This window comes from Metarhizium brunneum, chromosome 6, assembly GCF_013426205.1.
Source record: "Metarhizium brunneum chromosome 6, complete sequence".
NCBI lineage: Eukaryota > Fungi > Ascomycota > Sordariomycetes > Hypocreales > Clavicipitaceae > Metarhizium > Metarhizium brunneum.
In genome coordinates this window covers 2,291,032-2,311,492 of record NC_089427.1, presented here as the reverse complement: position 1 = coordinate 2,311,492, position 20,461 = coordinate 2,291,032, and the positions used below count along the sequence as shown (strand labels likewise).

At 51.2% G+C, this 20,461-nt stretch overlaps 3 protein-coding genes across 3 annotated transcripts; 1 reads left to right on the top strand and 2 right to left on the bottom strand.

The window, feature by feature from the left end:
• Positions 1 to 3,160: 3,160 nt before the first annotated feature.
• G6M90_00g100440 (uncharacterized protein) lies at positions 3,161 to 6,610 on the bottom strand (the record flags this gene model as incomplete). The annotated part of the gene is made up of 2 exons (XM_014690819.2): positions 3,161 to 5,314; positions 5,378 to 6,610. 2 exons carry the CDS (start codon positions 6,608 to 6,610, stop codon positions 3,161 to 3,163), a joined length of 3,387 nt encoding a protein of 1,128 aa, XP_014546305.2.
• A 5,512-nt stretch (positions 6,611 to 12,122) lies between these two features.
• Positions 12,123 to 14,296, top strand: G6M90_00g100430 (uncharacterized protein; the record flags this gene model as incomplete). Its single annotated transcript, XM_014690820.1, has 6 exons — positions 12,123 to 12,818; positions 12,880 to 12,994; positions 13,061 to 13,395; positions 13,450 to 13,792; positions 13,857 to 14,066; positions 14,127 to 14,296. The coding sequence occupies 6 exons, from the start codon at positions 12,123 to 12,125 to the stop codon at positions 14,294 to 14,296; spliced, it is 1,869 nt and encodes a 622-aa protein (XP_014546306.1).
• A 96-nt stretch (positions 14,297 to 14,392) lies between these two features.
• RTG2_0 (Retrograde regulation protein 2) lies at positions 14,393 to 16,279 on the bottom strand (the record flags this gene model as incomplete). The annotated part of the gene is made up of 3 exons (XM_066131575.1): positions 14,393 to 14,579; positions 14,649 to 16,121; positions 16,176 to 16,279. 3 exons carry the CDS (start codon positions 16,277 to 16,279, stop codon positions 14,393 to 14,395), a joined length of 1,764 nt encoding a protein of 587 aa, XP_065987764.1.
• Between the last annotated feature and the right edge of the window lie 4,182 nt (positions 16,280 to 20,461).

Sequence of the window (20,461 nt, the reverse complement as noted above, 5' to 3'; positions counted from 1 at the left end):
ACAGACGTATGTCGTGGACTCGGAACAATTAAACCGGACTGGATGCGAATACTCCAACAACAAAGTCTTAAGCGCCTCATTGAGTTTCTCTGTTTCGGTGTGTTTTTTCTTCAACTCCCGGAACCTCTTTCGAAACTCTTTATTCCCGTCCATTATGCCACATATCTCAATGGGTTTCTCGCTGATACGCCACTGACGGCAAGCGGTGCACTGGCAACTATCTTGCGTGGTTAAGCACATCTTGGACTGCCGCTTGTTGCAAAGCTCACTTGTTGAATGGTGATATTGGGGTGGAAGGGTCCCAAAGATCAAGCTTGGATGGCTTTTAAAAGAAGGTGCCAAGTGTAGAGAATGGCGTTGCTTTGATTGACTTGAATCTTCAGTTGTTGAATGCTGACTCGGGTGGAAGGCTTTAAGGGCAAGCTTTGAGGGTGTTTTGAAAGAAGACGAGGGTGTAGAGAAAAGCGTTGCGATGCCTGACTTGAATCCGGATTCGAAGGAATCTCCCGGCCCTTTTATACCTCAAGAGTTCATATTCACTGACGACGCTCTTCCGCTTTGCTTCTGCATATCTTGTTCTTGTTGCAGCTGTGCTCCTCGTGCCTGGTTGCACAGACTCGTTCAAACTGTCTCTGAACCCTTTGAGCCGGTTGTGTTCACAGCCACTATACAATATACCTCTGTAAACTAATATTCACAGGGAGTAAGCTCAAATCTTCTTCGAGCTAGATCATGACGTGTCGTATCCGACGCTTCAGGTTTGTGAGGAATATCTCCGCTATCACAGAGGCCGCCGGTCTTGCGCAATACCTCGCTCCTCATTTCGAGGCTTTTGTTTAGGTGTTTCTGATATTCACTGCATAGTATACTAGATTTGTGGCCCGGCTGTACGGAGGCTGTTCAAGTTTCCCTACCTATAGTTGACCATGGTTCTGCTCGTTTCAGCTGCATCTTCAGACGCATGTATTCATTCACCGTCAGACACAAAGACTCAGTAATTCACCCTGAGCAATGAAAGCAAACCAACTTTATTTCTATTGACAAACAATCTTGATCTGACACACTCAGTTCACCGGGCATCCGTCGCGCATAAATCTGGTGCCTTGAAGTGTGTCTCCATCTATCCAACAGACTCTCCCTTGATTTCCTCAGCGCTCGCCATCAAAATCTGTTCATCCCTGCTGCGAGAACATGTTGCCGCTGAGATTGCTTCTCATTCAACCATCTCAGGCAGCGGAGCTGAAGCGGCCTTGTTTCTTCCCTTCTCATATTACTCCCCCCTTTCGGATATGCAAGCAGGGCAGTCCGCCTCAATAGGAGAGTTCTCATCATTCGTAGGGGGCACGGTCACAACCTTGAGCTCGTGTTCCCTTCCAGCTAACACCAGGGCCCTGCCTCGGTCGCAATATTCGACGGCGTGTAGTTTGATGAATTTCACACCGCAAGGGCAATTGGCGTATGAAACGTCTCGATGGCACATCTTGATCAGATTGTACTTTTGCCGGCTTCTGTGTCGTCGTTTTGTTGGAGGTGTAAATGTCGCAAAGGTGTCGGTGATCAGGAGGTGGTTGATTTTTTGCGATTCTGACTCCTGGCGAAGCGGGAGATTTCAAAGTCTTTTATGAGAAAAATCAAAGACACCATGGTGAGTTTCGCCAACATCATGGCTGGCATGAACACAAGTCCGCTACATCTACAGGGATGGGTACAACTTGTCCAGTAGAGCACGCACCAGTTCCGGACCTGCGCGTCTTCATTGTTCAACAAGGGCCGCGCCGTCGAATCCAATGAATCCCTATATAGCCTTCAGCAAGTGTTCGGTGAAATGCCAAGAGTAGACTGATTCACACGAGTCCCCGTGGCCCGCCTCGGCCAAGAAGAACTCACCCTTCGCACATCGATAGCCAAGCCATTCATTGAAAAGGCGTACCAACATCTCAATCGTGCTCTCTGCAACATTTACATCATAGGAAGTGAACTCACACTCCACTACCGGCGGCCGCTGCTTAAAGAGTCAAGACCGCATTCTGTTTTTGCAGCCTCAACGAAACGACGGCAGCACCGTGCTGCAACTGCAACATAACTGAATACCATCCCATCACTAGGCTGCGTGTGGTATGCAACGACCCACGATGCCATTTGCTTCTGGGGCACTGATCCCTTTGAGGAGGAGTCCAAACCGACTACCGATTTGTATTTACTGCCTTCAAGCACCGCTCCATATACACGAGCATTTTGTCCCATTCCTGGCAACACCATAACCATGTGTTCACACACCACCAGTAAGAAGATCTTTGCCCACTGCCTGAGGTCAGAAAAGCACAGAATCGTCAAGTATATGTATCGGAGATGTTGTGAACGACCGGTGCCTGGGCCACGCTGTGATGATTCCGCACGTTATCGAAGCCTCAGGGCCGATGTGGTCTGCCACAACAGGGGGTTTTGTAATATGGGCAAGAATGAAGTCATAGGCCTTGGACATGAGATATATCAAAGTGTGAGTTTCACCCGTGAATATGGGCGCGAAATGGCGACTGGCTTACTGAGTGTACATCTATAATAGTGTGACGTTTCGTGACGGGGCGTCGATCAGATGGACCCTGCATAGGATGAATCGTGGCATATGGTGACGATGGTGTGACAATAGCTTGGAGACTTCTCGTCTTTCGCGGAAGAGGACAATGCTATTTATGTGCTGTGCTTTTGGGCTACTCGTGAGAATGAACGAGGCGGCAGGCTGAACAGATATTGATCCCCTTGATGCGCTCCGACCACACGAAACTGGTTGATGACGTGGTTTTATATTAGATGTGACTGCTATATTCGACCTGCACGAGTGGGTATGACGAGAATGTTCCCTTGTGACGGTTTCAAATAAATGGGCTGGGGACCCCAGCGATAATCTATTCCGCCTTTGTTATGGCCGTGTGGTCTATCTGTTATTTGATGAATATGGACTCTTCCAATCCAATAATTTATTACTTGTTGAACTCCGTCGCCAGATGCAAAATTATATCCAAACAGATTAAAAAGAAAAAGATATTTTGGAAGGTTCGAAGCCGATCGTTTATAAACTCGCTTAAATTATGCCCCGAAGATGCAACAGACTACACAGGTCTGGATTTAAAAAAAAAAAAAAGAGGGAAAAAAGTAATGCTGATTAGAAGAAAAGACCCTTTTTCTTCGCAACTGGCTTCTTCTTAGTCTCGCCCAGAATATCGTCGAATGTAGCCCCCGTCGTGGCCGCCGGCTTGGTTTGAGACACAGAGCTTGCCTCTCGAGTAGTCATGCCGGCAAGATTGCCTACCGAAGCACTTCGAAGACCGAGATGGCTACTTGGTGGGCGAGGACCAATGGAACTGCTTCGATTGTGACCTCCAAAGAGATTCGGCGGAGGTTCCATGGGTACTGGCTCAAGGCCCATTGCGATGCTAGATCGAGAATATTGCCGACTTCGATGAGCTGGAGATAGATTCCGGGGGCGCAATGCGGGTTGCGGGCCTCCAGGCGGCGGTGACGGAGTGCTTGGGCCACCAACAACTGGCGGACTATTCATCGCAGGTTCTTCTCCGGGAAACATGGGTTGCGGTGGCTGCAAGGGCGACATTGGAGGTTCCTCGGGCGGAACAGCATCAACTCCATCCAGACCCTCCCACTGTTTTGCGGCAAGCCAACAGTGACTACGATGGTATGTGGCTTCAACGCTGAACATGACGGCGTCTGCGGAAAGCTCAACGATACCGCCGCCGCCAGTGACCTCATACCACATTTTGCGAACCTGTCCGTCCTCAATCCAAGGCAGATTGCCCATGGGAGGCTCACAAAGGAAGTACTCGACGCCTTCGGTGTGTTTGACTCCCGGAGCGTCTACGACAAGCATGGGCAGAGATTGAAGCACTACGTAGAGGAACAACCAGTACCCAATGCGCTGGTCCACCAAGTCGTGTGTAACTTTGCCTTTGCCCTCTCGAATCTCAAAGTCCTTGAAATGGTCAAGGAACGGCAGCTTAATGCGGTTTGTGTCGTAATTGTAAGCTTTGTTCAAGATGAGAATCAGTTCGTGCTCTTTAATCTTCTTTTCCATTCTGTTCTGGTCCTTTTGGGACATGTTGTCAAATGTCTCGTGGATTGCTTTCATTGAAGGCAGTTGCGGCAGATCAAACGGAATCGGCGGCAAAACAGGGGGTTTGGAGCGATCGAACTCGGAGAGGATGTTTCGGAGAGCAGATATTGTCATTTTGCTTGGTTCGTCCGAAATGGCTGGAGTCTCGTCCATGACCCGAGACGTTAGGCTATTCCGGTCAACCAATAAATCGTACAAGGCGCACATGTCGGAATACAATACTTTGAGGACAAGCCTGTTTAGCCCACTTTCGGCAAAGGGGTTCTTCTTGTTGCTGGCCTTGGGGGGCCAATTTCCAAATGTTGACTTGTAGTAATTGAGCAGGAATTGCCGCATCCGACTGAATGAGTTTCGCCACGTCTTGAATCGCACCTGCCTGAGCTCAGGAATAGAGGTTGAATTGGCGATGCCTGCGAAAAGTGACGGGAATTCAAACTGCTCCAGGTGTTCGTTCACATTGTGTTGTCTGTTAACGAGATCCAAGTGCGCTCGTTCCAATCTCTGACGAGTGAGCGGGGACACTTGCTCAAACAATGGCAATCGCAAGTCGATGATGGCAGAGTATTTGCCAGCAGCATGAGCAAAAGCCTCGTTATACAACTCAACACATCGCATGCGCTCACCCAAAATGAGCGACTCTATCGTCTTCTCCCGACTGTGGCGACAATCCGAAATGCCCAGTTGCTCCAGATAGAAGCCAAAGCTGAGCTCCACAGCTTCACCAAATGTGCTACCATCAGGGCCGGAGAAACCAAACTCTAGCAATAGACCTGCGAGCTCGACAAAGGCGTGGAAAATGGTAGGGTGAGCCTTGGTTGCAACCAATGGTTGTCCCGTGAGGAAGGCAAAGAGATTCCTGATGGCGATCAATCGACCCAGTTCTGCTGGCGCTCCTCCGCCGGGCGCGGCAGGGATATAGAGGCGCAGCGCATTCGGCTCTTCTGCCATAGATGGCCCGATTGATGGTGATGCGATACGGTTGGCATCGTGAACACTGAGGTTATCGCGGCCCCCAAAGCTCGATACCCTGTCTCCGGGCGATTCGGCATTTTGTTCGGTATAAATGAGCTCATTGAAGACGTAAGATGTGCCAACGACGAATTCTGGTACTTTGAAAGAGGGTCCATAGCCGCTCCCTCGGGGGTACAGGTATACGTATACATTTCCATTCTCGTTCCACAACTCTGGAACCTACAAACCAAGTTAGAAATGAGCCAGGGGGGGGGGGGGGTTCGAAGAATGCTTTCTCGTTACCTTTTCACCGTTTTTCAAAAAGGAAGGGTTGTATTCAGCGTGAGTGTCCTCCGACATGATCCAGGCTTCAGGTTTGACGCCATTGGTGACTTCTGAGTTGGAACGAGATCGCGCTCCGCCAGGCAGCCAGCTTCGGCGTAATTTGGCTCTCGTCGGGCTTTGGCTACCATCATGAGAAGAGGCAGACCGGGAATTTGGCGCTAGTGATACGGACCCGGACGGGGCCAACGACATCTGGCCAGAGACACTTTTTCGGCCCCTAGACTCGGGATTAGGGGACATTTGCCGTGGGTAGATATTGCCGGGCTGTGGCTCGGGTAATTTGGGCTGAAACAACGAGTTTCTCCGTGGTCGGGGTTTATAATTATCCTTTTGCAACTTGGCCTGTTTCTGAGACTCATTTTCATTGTCGGCAGCGCCACTGACTCTCCATGCGTCCGGTTGTATGGCAGGCTCCTGCTTTGTCAACGCGGCATGGTGAGAGTCTGGAGACGGCGGGATCGGAGCCAGAATTTCCGGTGTCTGGTGCGTGGAAAAGGAGATTGCAAACTCAGGGACCTCTGGCGGTTCAGACTCAGGTATAGGCGGGACGGTTCGTATTTGGGCTCGTATTTGGGCTCGAGGCGACTCTTGGGGGTGAACAGCCGCCTCGCCGCTCCCCGATGCTTCCACGCTGGTGGTGGTTCTGCTTCTTGAACCGCTGCGCTCGTCCTCGGCCTCTGATGCAACGTACGGTGGCGGCGGAGGTGTTTGAGGTGGTGGTATCATGTTGACTGCCACGGGCTTGCGGTTGACGGACACTGGGTGCGTGTCTGCAGTGTCAGGTGTGAGTAGAGGAACAAGTGACGATAGACGGAGAGCCCAGGAAGGTGTTTTTTGGAAATGAGGACTCGGAAGAGGCTGCGCAGGCGATGGGTCTCGTTGCTCTTGCTGCCCTTGTTGCTCTTGTTGCTCCTTGGTCAAGTTGGTGGCGGCGGGCGCCGGGGTTGTGGCCGTCGCTGACTTGGATTCTTCTTTCAGGTCCCTGGCCGGCAATGGCCTGCGCATGGGTAGGTGCGTAGTTCCTTTGTGCCAAAGCGTCCTCCGCTTGGATTTTTCGGGGTCGGGGGATGGATGGGAGTTGGATTTGGATTTGGAGTTGGCGTTGCAGTCGGTGTTGGACGTGGATCGGAATGAAGGAAAGGAGAGCGAGGAAGGAAGCATGGATGCTCTAAAAGACTTACTGGTGGTCATACTGGGCAACATATGACCGTCCGGCCCGCGGGTGAGTCTGACATGCAGCAGGCTAAGAGGAAGCGCAATCAAGAATGCTGCCAAACGGAGCAAGGAAGACCGACGGGATGAGAAGACTATAATAACGCAAGACGAAAGACGAAATCAGGCGGGCACCCCCTTCCAGAGTACGGCGTACCGAGTACGGAGTGCTAATACAGAGAGCAGTTGAAAGGGAAACGTGGATCTGTTGATGAGCGACGCCGCACCAGGGGACTGGGATTGCGATTTTTCAGACGGGGAACTTGGAGGTCACAAATACAACCCACTGTGCACAGCGATTCGCCCTGCAACGAATCAGCCCAGCCCAACATGGTTTGTGCCCAGAGTCGGAGGGCACATGGAGGCGGAGGCAAAAGTCAAAAGTACTTATACACACCTTGGATGACCTTGGGTGAATGTGCATGTGGGCTCAGCTCAATGTTGGTCTTATTGCTCGGCAGGCGGAACACGGCAGCACGGGGCTTATCGAGGCACGAGTTACGCAAACTGCCACGCAGTCGCGAGTGCTAAGCCGTTCTTTTACGAGACGCTCGTGGATATTGGAACACGACGTAATAGAGGATTTCGGAACGACGGATGATGGCCCACGGCGTACGGAGTAGCGGTACCTACGGTAGGTAGGTGCGTGGGTGAGTACCCGGGTACGGAGTACCTAAGTACCCAAGCAAAGCAGGCTAATTGAGGATCGAGAGGGTCTGGTGAGAGGGTCTTGGCAGCGGGGGCCTTGAATGACGTTTGGCCGTTTGGCAACAAAAGGGGCCGCCGGGCAGGGATGGAGAGGGAGGCAGAGTCGATCGGGTGTCTCATCCCCAACGGCTAGTAGTCGAAAGTTGTATTGTACGGGCGAGCAGCCAGACCACAATACGTACTTGAGTAATAGTTGGCTCGACTAGTCTGCCGTGGACAAAGTGTCCATACCACAGATGCGCGCCATGTCGATGGCTTCAAGGATAATCACGGCAGGTTCAGAGTTTTTGTACGGCTCGGCTGTGTGTGGGTAGTTATACGCAGGAGACTTGGATACCATCCGTTGACAAAGCCTCGAGACCCAGCCCGTGCCAACCAGCTGGACAATGCATGTAGTACTCGAGGACAGGATGCAGATTCAGGTGTGTGTACATGCCCTGTACTCCGTACATGCTCTGCATTGCAACATTAGCATTGTTGCCCTCTGTGCTTCCTGCTTCCCCTTGGACCAGGTCACCGGTCCCCCGATAACAGCGTCAAGCCGTCGCATGCACATCCCTGCTCCGTGGATCATGTATGGTTCTCGGGTTATTGGAGCTGCAGCCTTGGACGGGTCAATCGTCTGCAGAGTGCCATCTCTGTCATCTTTGTGCGTGCGGATGGATGCCGCGTTCTAATAATAATAATGGCCGGGCAACGTGCTGTGTGGCCACGAGCACCTTGGGCTAGCAGTTGGCGCTTGAGGAAGTGGCCACCACTGGACTGGTAACTTTAGAAACTGCGCATGTGGTCTGGAACCAATTGATGCCCGCACCCACCCATCTACGGAGTACCTACGGAGTACTTGGGTGCCCATGTGCATAGCTCCTACTTGCTACGGCAACTAGCGTCTCGGCAGGTGAGGGAAGGCGCGCTGGCAAGCTGAAGTGTCTGGTCCAGCCAGGCACTTTCCAGTTGTGCATGTGCAGTGACAAGCTAGCCGGGACCACTTATGTTGCAGCCTGTTTCCTTTCCTTTCTTCTCTTGTCCCGCCATTGTCTGTGTCATCGGTTTACGGCAATGATAGCCGTGGGTACTTCCAGGGGAGAAGGGGGCACTGGGGCAGTTGAACACGGCAAAGTCGCCTGTGCTCACTTATTACAAAGACCAGAGCACAGAACGGAATACAACTCTCATCACTCGCCGCACACGCACTGCACCTGAGCCACCTCTGGCCACCACAGCATCGACTATCAGATTCGAGATACTACTTGAGTAGATTGCAGCTCTGGTTTAGCGATTGATTATGGACACTTCATGGACACGGGCGGCCAGTCTGTAGCGATTGTACAGAGTATGTACACCCGACAGCCAAAGCGGAAAACACGCCCATGCATCTGCGGCCAGTGTGCCAGTCAGCGACTGGCAACTTACTTTCAGCCTCACTCTGCCTGCCATTCAACCATACTCGTAGTGTCGTTGGTGGAATTGTTGGGAGCAAACGCAACCTAATGTCGAGGAATGCCTAAGCTAACAGAGATGAGAAGCTTGCCGCCACAGGGCAATGCAAACACAAACCAAACGAGTAATAACACCAGATAAATCACCAGACTAACAGGATCAATAGATACAGTATGCAACTTGTCGCATCTGCCGCTTGGATGCCCACGTCATTTCGCCATAGCCGACCATGGATCGGCCTCAGCCATCAAACGTGGCCTGCCCCACCACCTTTTTGGCTCGAGACTTGGGAATACTAGTACTAGGAGTCTAGGACACTCCTTACTTGACTCGCTTTGTGTAAGCATCATGCAGCATAAGCGTTGAGCCTGTATGGTTCATGGCCGATCCCTACGGCGGCGGTGAGACGATTCATTCCTAGCGGAGCTCGCGACTTTCTCACATCCAAGGCTTTGAAATGGTCCTGTCTGTTGATTTCACTTTTACATCAACCCATCATATATACATATATCCGCATGGTCTCGGTGGATGCGAGGGACTGGGATCCGCCGGCAACGGAGGCTGAGCTCTGGTCGCGTTATTGATCTTAGCCGCCTGTCAATCCTGCCCAATATGTACATAGTACATACTTACTGCAGGTCTGCATGTAGGTATCAACGATCGCGTCTATTTCAAGTGTCTGTCCCTGCCATGGGCCAAGCCACCTTTTTAAGGTACTACCTGCTTGCTTGCTTGCTTGCCTCTGCACATTGGCAAACTCCAGTCCCCAGAACCATGAACCAGGTCCCTAACAGTCCCCAGAACCATGAACCAAGAGAACTGCGCCGGCTCTTCCGATGTGTTGGCCATTAATTTTTTCGGCACACTGTTCCGGCTCGTAGCAACAGGTGTACTATTTCCCTCTTCTTGTTTACATGAAGCCGCTAAAATACAGGTGTCTTTTGTGCCGGTGTGCATGCATGGTCGTAAGAAATCAATTATTGGAATGCAGGTCCTCGCTCCTAGCTTGTCATAGACTTACATGTTACAGTTAACAATGAATAGCCCAGAACCACGAATCGCCAGAGGGCTGGTTCTTCACCAGGCGTGCTTTGTTCCGCTCCATGCAGACGAAAAAAATCAACCTCGTACAATGTTTCACCCACATGGTGGTGTTCCTTTTCGCGGAAAGTTTAAGCGTGTTTTAGACAGGCTTCCAGAACCCCGCAACCAAGCCAACACACATATCAGTTCGTTCACGTGACACCAACTTGCCTAATTTGGCCAAAGTGTTGCATAAAAGAGTAAAGGACGCTCAGGCACACATGTTCATCGGGGGGGGGACAAAAAGGAGCATCCTGGAAATAATCAACACGACAACCACACCAAAAGGCCCTCAACATCTGGCTTATCGAGGTTTGTTCTGCCGCGGAGTAGGACCGGAGCCAGAGCCGGAGCAGTAGTGTGCTAATCCCTGGTAATCCTTGATAACCCCTGATATGGGCTACAATGCCTATGTATTTCCTAGTCTGTGGACATGGAGGCTGGATAACGTCGAGAGCTTGAGAAGACAGAGCTATTCCAACCTAGGTCCTTACCTACGCAGTGTAGAAATGCTGCATATGCGCATGACGGCTGTATGCCTACCTCCTGACGCTGCACCGAATACGGCGATACTCTACATCTCCAAGCAGCACGGATCCCTCAAATCCAGAACCAGGCCCATCCTTACACTGCCAATCAAAAATTGGTCATGGCGTTTTATGCACAACCACGGATCTTTCTCATCGGCAACAGATTTCACCACCCTTCCTTCCATGAGGCATTCGCTCCCCCCTTGATAATGTAACCACCCCATGTTCGCCCCCTTCCAATGCGGGCTCTCACCTTGGAGATCGTGTTACCGACTGTTCGGTTACGTCAGATCTTCCCTGTGCAACACCAATTAGCCAAAATACCAGTGTAAGTAGTAAACGAAAAAAAAACCCGAAAAAAAAGACCCACCTCTGTCATCGGCCACAGAATATTACCCTGTCTTATTTCTTTCCCCTTACACCCCAGCTGGCCAGTGTATCTAGAAGTCAAACGACAACCAGGAAAGGAAAATTGTTTACTCCATCAAGGAAGTCTCCCCTTGGCCGTTTTATTACCCGGTGCCATGCGAAAATTCCAAAACGGTATTCAGCCTCGCAAGAATATAAGTGTCGAGATTCCGGAGCAGAGGGGGCCGCTTGCGATCCCTTGGCTTGTTCAAACGGCCTTCATTTGGAATTTTCTTTCGATTAAAAGCCGCACTATTTGGTCAACGGTGCTCTGTTCCCCCGCCGTTGTCTCAGCCCACTCGACTTGGGCATCCCCTGTTTAAACACGATGGCACAGGGGTTCGGGTTCGGTTTGTTGATTCCGGGGTCTTGGGACGGCTCTTTTTTTTTTCTTGGCCCGGGCCGTAGCGTACTCTGTCTGCACCGCCCTTCGTAGTGTCTTTTCTAGAAATAAATTGCTTTGGTTTTCCTCTCTCCCCTTCTCTCTTGTACAACGCGTTTCTTCATTCGTGTCCAGGCCGGGGTTGAGAGCCTCAGACTGTGCAGTTCGAGAGAGTGCTTGTTCAAAGAGCCAGACGCGCGTCTTGCTTTGCTTCGCCGTCTATTCGAGTAAAGTTCAGCCCTTGATCAGACTGTGTCTTGTTCCCAAACTCGGCTTGTTGTCTTGAGAAATGTTCGAGCTATTCTGGAATATGCACTCTCGGCCACGGCATTGCATGTTCGCACACTTCATGAGCTTGACATTCCCTGAACATCTAGGCTTGACCCATCCTCTTGTTCCTTGTATCTCCCTACTCAGCTTCATCCAGAAACCCAATATTTCAAGCGCATCTCCTCCGAAAACGGTCACAAAACAAAATATTCCCATCGCCCTGCCATAATGGCCTTCACGAAGCTGTGTACGTTCCCAAAACTCCCATGGAGTGCTCTTCGGGGTGTCACCTGACTGCTCCGGGGGACACCGAATAGGACTGGTCCAAGCACGACTGTCAAAATCGGTGAAGAACATGGTTGTCATTGGTTGATTATGGTGGGTCGAATTGTCGGATTGACCAATCAAGGCCCCGTTTTTCACCGAAAATGCGCAACTGGTGATGGTGTAAGTCGACGGTCCACGACAGAGCCTCCTTGAACGCCAAATTATAATCTCTCTTGTGTCAGGCAGAGTTTCTGAACCGACAAATCTTACACAGAATACCTGGTATCAATTGGGCATCTTCACCTTATTGCCATCTGATAGGAACCCCCCCTTCGTGTTCAATTCGTCCTAGAGCTAGCCAAAGGTCCCACTGCATCTCGTGACTTACACGGGGATATCAAACATGGATGCAAGCAGAAGCAGGGCGCATTCCCAAGTTGGGAAAGAAACCCCTCGTCTTTCATCCCCGGTTGTGGAAGAGGTGCCTTTCGATGAGATATTTGACTGGGCTCTTTACTGCGAGTCCACCGAGGAGCTAGAACCCTCCCGCCTCCCCGGCCGTCAGACCCCGGGGAGCTTGTCCAAGCTCATAACCCAATTCACTCCCACATCTCTTGAATTTGACCTTGATAACTTTGCCATCGATGACCTCCGAACAGAGTTTTACAGAATGAAAGCTCCGTTCCGGTCTGACGATGACACGGCTACCACTTCTGACTACTCCGGACACTCCCCCCCAGAACTGATCCAGGGAGGAGGAAGCACCTCTCCCTCGGACCACTCCGGATCTGTCTTCCTCGATCACGCCGAAGAGCGTCCCCACCACTCTGATGTTACCCTTCAGGAAGTCCAAGCCCAGGACGATGAGTGGACTTATCCCCAAACTGACCTGGCCAAGGCTGCTCGTCGTGGATATCCCTCCCATATCCTCGTTCGAGGAGACTATGCTGGCCTCCAGACGAGCAAATCCGCTGGAACAAAGCGCCGCCGCTCCAGCAAAGATGTCGATAAAAGGCCCAGGCAGCTCGTTGACCCTGTACAAACGGCAGACGTCCGGAAGAGTGGGGCGTGTGTGCCATGTCGAGTAACCAAGACCAGGGTGAGACACTATCACCCAACTCCACAGGCGGAATCTCTTGACTGACCACTTTCTCTTTTAGTGCCATGACAGCGGCGTTTGTCCTACATGCAGAAAGGCGTTCCCAAAGCATTCTCATCTGGTGTGCACTCGCATGACTCCTGCAATGGCCTGGCCAGTGATGGCCAAGGTGCCAGGTGTGTAGCTCTCCCCTTCTTGGACAATCCACCAACTCGTCAACCATGGATTAACATCAACCCTAGACTTCTGGTCCAGCTATGCTGCAGAAGAGCAGTATCTGTGCTCTGGACCCCGGTTCTACACCGGGAGTGCCAGGGACATTTCCATCTTCTTTAGCAAGGACACCACTTCGTCGTCCTTGCATGCCACTGTTCAGGCGTACAGACCCACCAACAACCATGATGAAGTTGGCAGCCCGAGGACTGTTGCCTTCCCCCGTGAGAAGGTACCCAGTCACCCGAAGCTACAGCGATGGGTTGAAGATCAAATCAAGCGTGAGCATGGCCCGCAGTTCAGCCAGGCTCTGCAGAACTTTCTGCTGGCTTACTCCAAAGAAGGACTGAAGAAGCTTCCCAAGGTACGTAATAGGCAGTCCAGTTTGTTGATATCAAGGTAGCTGACAGCCAGACAGTATGACCTGGTCAGAAAGGTCCATAAAATGAATTGTTTTTTCAGAATCTGGAAGATGCCGTCGTTTTGGTGCAGAGACCCTTCCAAGAACATCGCCAATCTTCCAGTATCTGTTCAAGCACAGCTGCGAAGCATCGCTCGGAAAGCACTGGACCTCCTGGAGCATGATGTCTTGAAGTTGTTGGACGATTGCCTCAGCCAGCAAGGCTCGCCCAAGGCAGAGGAGAGGGTGGCAATTTGGGTGAGCATGTGGCAACTCATGTTGATGTACCGCGAGTTGTTGGCGGGGTACAAAATCCATTTGGGTCATATGACGCAGGACCCAAGCTCGCCGGACGAATTCAGTAAGTTTCGGTCACTGAAGCCATTGAGAATTCTGGCGGGAGAAACTAATCATCACAAAAATAGTCAGCTCTCAGACACACCAATACCAGCGTTTGGTGGACAACTTTTACCCTTTGCTCACGATCTTCTATCATTATCAGTTCCGTACCAAGAAGAGCATTGAGTTGTCGTTCGAGTGGCTCGATGGAATTTCTTCATCCCATGTCCCGCGCGACGACAAGGAGCTCATTCGCCGCTTTGGCCACCAGTTGCTCGCCTCAAGAAAAGACTTGTGTAAGTTCCCCCCAGGAACTTATCCAGCCGTCGTGAGTGACTGAACTGACAATATCACAGACAACTATATCAAGTCCACTTCGGAAACAGACGATGTTGACAACATGCTTTGGACGTTCGTCGTCGAGCACGAAATCAAGAAACTCAATGCTCGGAAACGAAATCCCAAGGGGTCAACTTCTAAGTCGAAAAAGTCACACCGTAATGACGATGAATATGATGACGAGTAAAAAAGTGGGGGGAGGGCCTTTTCAACGGGCCCTTTGATGATATTGACGATTCAAAACAAGAATGCTGACGACGGATGACACTTTGAAGAGGAAATTTCATGACAAGTTGGAAAATTGAACGGTTGATTTATACTTTCCTTTCTCTCCCTTAATCTTGGTTGTGTTTTTCATTGTGGCAGAGAGGTCCTCAAGATTGACGTGTTTCATGATCTGGGCTGATAGGCTGACGGTTAATTCCACTTTGTGTTTTTCTGCTTTGTTTTTGGAAATCTTCGAATTGAGTCTATCATTAAAAGTTAGCATTGCAGTTCATATAAATAGAGAGCCATTTATTGACTTGGAGATGACTTGCCTGACAGCTGAAAGAAGCTCCCTCGCATTTTGGGGCATGACGGGAAACAGAGTTGCGAGCATGTTCGCCACAGCACCAATGTAGAGAGTCCAGAACATGGCATCTGGATGATGGCTTTCAATCACTCCTTTCAGACCGCGCCAGAGAATTTCGTCGGAAGGACCGATGTCGTTGCCCCATCTGGCGCAAGCTGTCAAAGCTAACAAGGCACGAGCGAGATGCGTCAGGCCCGGACAATCTGGGTCGCGGATAATAGCATGGTGAAGAGCACTCGAGCTATTGCTGTTAGAGCTGTGACCGGCCCGAGACCAAATTTGCCTAACAAATAGAGCTCCTAGCCCAGGAGAAAAAATAGTCGGAATATTGTTCAGGTCGTCCTGAGTCTCTGGTATTGACGCTGAAAGCAAGCCCAAGATGGCATTAAACAGCGGCCCCTCCGTCTTTGTGACATTTGCCAAGACCTCCAAGGGATTGCTTTCCCGGACATCTTTGGGCATCTTCATAAAAAGGACACCCTGCCTATTTGAGCCGCCACAGAAGGTCACGCGGCGGATATTGGGCACGACGGCGATAAACGATTCAATAACCGTGGCAATGGCCGGGAACTGCTGACGACGCCGTTTTGACATGCCATAAATCTTCCCATCGTACTCATCGTTGACTTGGCGCATCTTGGTTGGCTGCTTGAACTGAGAGCCTGGGACAGAATACGTATGGGTTGAAGGAATTGGGTAGGGTGAGATTGGGTCGTTGTGCATCAACATGCTTCCGTAGCCGCGAAATCCACCACCGCACATGTACACATCGACGGATGCGTCTTCCCCCCTATCATATGCTTCCTTTATGGCTCGGAGGGCAGGGAACCTGGCACATAGGTTAGAATATATGCCTGCAATCCCGTTTTGCAAGGCGCAAATCTCCTCGGCCTGGACCGTAGTTGACTGCCCGTCAAGAACCTTTGCGAGCTTTGCCGCACCGTACGGAAGGCTCTGGCCGGCCATGGCAGCTTCGATTTCATAATTGTCCTTGCTGGTATCAACCCATGTCATTTGTACGCTGCCACCGCCGAGGTCGAGGAATAATGCGCCATTGTGCACCGAAACCAAGCCGCTTCTTGATCCCAGAACAGCACCAAACAAGGTTTCCGCGGCAGGATCAAGAATTTGCACGCCAAGGCCATCGGTTTCAGCTGCAATGGCCTCCAGCAATTGACCTCCATTCACGGCACGCCGCATCGCCTCCGTGGCCAAAATCATAATTTGCGATTGGGGCACACCATGCATAACAGCTATGTGGCGGAATCCCGATAGGGCAGATGCGACGGCCTTGATAGTTTCAGAGGGAAATATTGGCCCCCGATCCGAAGACGTCAAAGCATCGAAGAGAGATATGGCTACCCGACTGGAGTAGACCGGTTCAAGGAGCCTCGTGGTAGGAGGTTTTAAGGACGTAATTGAAAATCGGATTCCATTACTATGATTTTACTTAGAACGGGGTTTTAAATTGGGTAATTGAAAGTAAGCAGACCTTCCCATGTCAACAATGGCATGGAGATGGTTTTCATAGTTGGGATGCCATCGTGGGAGTTTCTCGTGGAGGGTCTCCAGGGTTATGATATCCGACGGAGGCATGGTGGGAGAGAATGATTAAGCCGGCCGTGGCCCAAAAAAACAAGATACTCAATGATGATGAAGTTTGACAGGAGTGCGAAATGATTGGGTCGGCTAGAGGCCGCGGGAGTTGGGTATCATAGCATGCGCATCATCAGAAGTAAAGGTGGACGGTGAGGCTTCTCTGCGGCCGGAATTTTGGGAAGTCATGATTGAAAGTGGGGTGAGCATCTGGGTATGGACCAAGTCTGGGCAGGTGCTTCAACGGCGAGCCGAGTGCTCAAGTGGGCAGGGCAAATCTCCGAGCTACATGCATACGGAGGAGTACATCCCCATACTCCATACTTGATGCTCTGCACCCCGTATTTCTCGTCTACACAAGTCCCGAGCAAGCCTTGCCCTTGCTTGTTAAGGTGAGAATGAATGACTGCAGAAAAGGCCAGTTTTAAACATATGTATCAACAAAGAATCAACAATTTCTTTAATCAGCCATTTATATTTCTTCTTTTCATGATATCCATGGTTGAATACGAAGTGCACCAGCCAGAACATACCAAGCATCAACAGATATCACATATCTAAGCAAAACCTGTCATCCGATTGCGCAAGTCTAGTTATAAGCTATGTTGACGCCCTATTGAAATACTGTGACAGAAATTGTCTAACGGCATGGCAGATCATCAACAAAATACCCCTGCCCGTGAACCTAGAGAAATCTTGGCGACGCCACGACGTGTTTCTGTATCCTCCGTCTACGTTTGCTCAGCCAACGAGCCTTTTCGCAGGTATTGGATAGCACATGAAGGGTACACTCGCGGCATACGGGTCCGGGGACGGGAGTCAGTATCAACAATGCTAAGAGTCTCGGGCATACGGGCACCTCCTGAGAAGTCTGATGATTTTGAAGAACTAGACACCCGACCGCGACTCAGTTGCCAAAACGTTGCCCGACCTCCTTATATTGTATATGCACACTTTGGCTTGACGGGAAAACAAGATGATGTCACAACATTGGGTTGGGTGTTAACCAAACAGCAGTTTGCGCTGTTGGGTGTTGGGCAGAAATGAATGCAATGCCAATTGGCACTACATCGGGAAGGGAGAAGCTTACAGCTCGCACGAAGACCAGGACCAGGGAATCGACGCAGATGCCGCATTCTTTGGCGCCTCGGATGGACGGCTTGAACGGGGACGCCCCCGTCCGGGCCTTGTGGCATCAAGTCGGGCATGAACCGGAGATGCTATTAGTAAGTGTATTCCTGGCCACAGAGAAGGACCGTCCAAGATGAGGTCGTATCTGGAATGCACGAAAGCGAAAAGAGGGGACAGTTGGGTTTGCCCGTGACGCATCATCAAGTTCCTGCGTGTCCATTCTGCGTGTCTCAGTGGACAGACTTCATGGGTAGCTGGGAGACAGGGTGACGGGGTCAACCGCATTCCTCTAGTATGGCGGACGAGCCGTTCCGAATTATCTCGTCCTCTAGACGTTGCTGGTGCGGTAATGTTGCTTCTAGGACATTTACTTGTGCCCTCGTGCTCTGTACTCACCCATCGCTGGAGAGCGTGATGTCTCGACCGAGACGGCTAATTATAAGGGTGGTGTATGTACGGAGTACATTGGGGTGTCTACTCGGCATCCTTTCCCTCGCAACCTAGGGGCCCGAATTGTTCGTAGAAGTGCTGGCCTCAACACCGGCCCGTTGTTCTCTCGCGAGTGGACGTTTGGCTGGGCCCAGTCAACTGCCTTGGGTACTAGTACTACTATGTACCTGCAAGCGGTTAACAATCACTCCACACGCCACCCCGCTGCACGGCTGATACTCCACGATACACTTCTTCATCTTGTACGGAGTTACATGGCAGAATGTAGCGATTGGCTCTCCGGTGAGCGACTCGCAGACCAGGTTTGTTCTCTTTGTGGAACCGACATCACGATTGGCCCTAGTTCGAGAAAGGAAGCCACGGCAGACGGGAATGTGAGGCGAGAACTTTCCCCAATTCCAGACAGAACACCATTACTACGTACTCCGTACTACGTAGTAGGTTCCCAACATATTCGCTGCAGTCGAGTGAAACACGAGGACAATGCCGCCATATGGCCGGCGTCTGGAACACTGCGCCAGCTATAATCCCGTCTCGCCAGGTAGTGTTTTGTGTTTTGACCATGTGGTTGTGTTCCAGGACCGGAATGTGCTTTGCGAACCGAGCAAGCTGGCATTCCAATGTTCGTTGCATTGACAATGGCGCCGCCATGGACGGCCTCATGCTGGTGCTTTCCTTTCCAGATGGCTCTGCTACTCTTTTCCTCCCCTGCGAGGGCGTTGGTGTACGACAAGGGGTCTGAAATGGAAGGGGCAACATTCCTGTGTTCCCGTTTGATGCGTTGAGAACCGGCAATTACAAGAGATGAGGCTCACGACCTTATAGTCCAAGACGAAACCGGCGAAGCCAATGGTCCAAAATTTCGCCACATGTTTGCAGGAAAAGAAACTGCGACGAAGTACTCTGTACAACCTGATTGCTGGCGCTTCGGCTCTGTAGCGATATCTATAAGGCATCAGCTCATGTATGGGCACCAGCCCATTGTAGACGACATCTCGTATCACTGGAGGACATTGTTGTGCACTCTCTACGGTGCATTGATCCCAACGCATGCACCCATATGGTTTGAGAGATACTCCGAACGGTTTGCCCCATGAGCGGGAATACGACTTTACTTTGTTGTGAGTCGCTCCATCACAGCTGAGAAGTACAGTCCAGACTTGACAGTCCACAAGTCCAAGAACGTGGGCATTCGTGTCATTTAAGGGACTGGGGTCTACAATGTGATCAATGTGACTAACGTGCGCCCCTTGGAACCTTGGGGGGGGGGGGATATGCTGCAGTGATGCAACCCCAGAATATGCTTCCTCCCCAGAGTTCAAGCTTGACATGGCAGCATCGGAAATGTAGGGGAGTGTTCCGCGAATGGTCGAGGCGGCAAGTCGGTTGAATAGACTGGCCCAGGCCGTGTAAAACCATGCCGACTAGTACTCCACGTTGCCACAATATTGTATGCGGTGCTCAGTTGAGTTGGGAAGATGCGCAGGGCACAAAGGCACATCTGGGCGTGAAGACATGCAGAGGGTTCATGCTGGAATGCTAACTGCTGCGTGGCATCGAGGTGAAGTCGGACAACCCCACCAGCCACTCGAAGGAGAGCCAATGATTGGATGCTATCCCAGGCACGCTTCCCCGCTCGTGACGCGTCGGAAACGCGTCGCACGCGACTTCGCGTTGATCCTGTCCACGCACAATCCTCGTCGGACCAGATACTACTCCGTACTCCGTATATTCCACACAATCCGCAATTGGCAATTGAGCGAGGAAGAGCCGATTTCCTCAGCGTGTCTCTGAAGTCATAACCGAATCGCACCGGGAGCTGGCGTCGAGATGCTTCATCGTAGTGATGGCAAGTTTTCTTGCCGCGACGGGGTTGACAGAGACGTCGCAATCGCGAATGCTGCGAGTTATTCTTTCTCGCCTAGGCACCCGCCCAAATCCAGTAGGGTTTTTCACCCACACTAGATTGCATACCAAGGCTAAAGTTTAACGGACTGGAGGAGAAGCGGTTCAATGTTGCTTTTTCCCACGACTTGCGTCGAGAAATGAGGAAACGACGACAAGCCAGGCACTCTCTCACTGTCCAACGCTGGCATCTACCGGCCAATCCCATCCCAGACAGCAATTATTGTGACCATCGCCAGCCTCCTCCTCTCCATCTCTTTGCCAACGTTGCAGTGCTGCTGGCCACGTTGACGGATTGTAGTACCTGGATAGCCTCCCGAGCCCTTGCATGCACACTTGGGGGTTGAATCATTACGTACTCCGTACTTGAGTATACTGTAACCTACCAAACCCTCGTTCTGGGCGGCCAAGCTATTCATATTCCGGAGATGTGAGCATATTAAGCTCGCGAGTGACGACGCCAGGGTCAAGACAAGAATTGGTCTCGGCCATGGTCATCATCCTCCAACACACGATTACGGAATAGTAGCCGTTGCCATCGCCCTCCACCGCAATTTTGATCACTAAGAAAACCACCATCCCATCAACAGTACGCTACTACTTAACTCTACTTGTCGAATGTTGGACGATTGGCATTTACATGACTCTTGGAGCTAGACAATGGCCGCCACCGGTTGCCGTTAGTCGTCTGCTAGC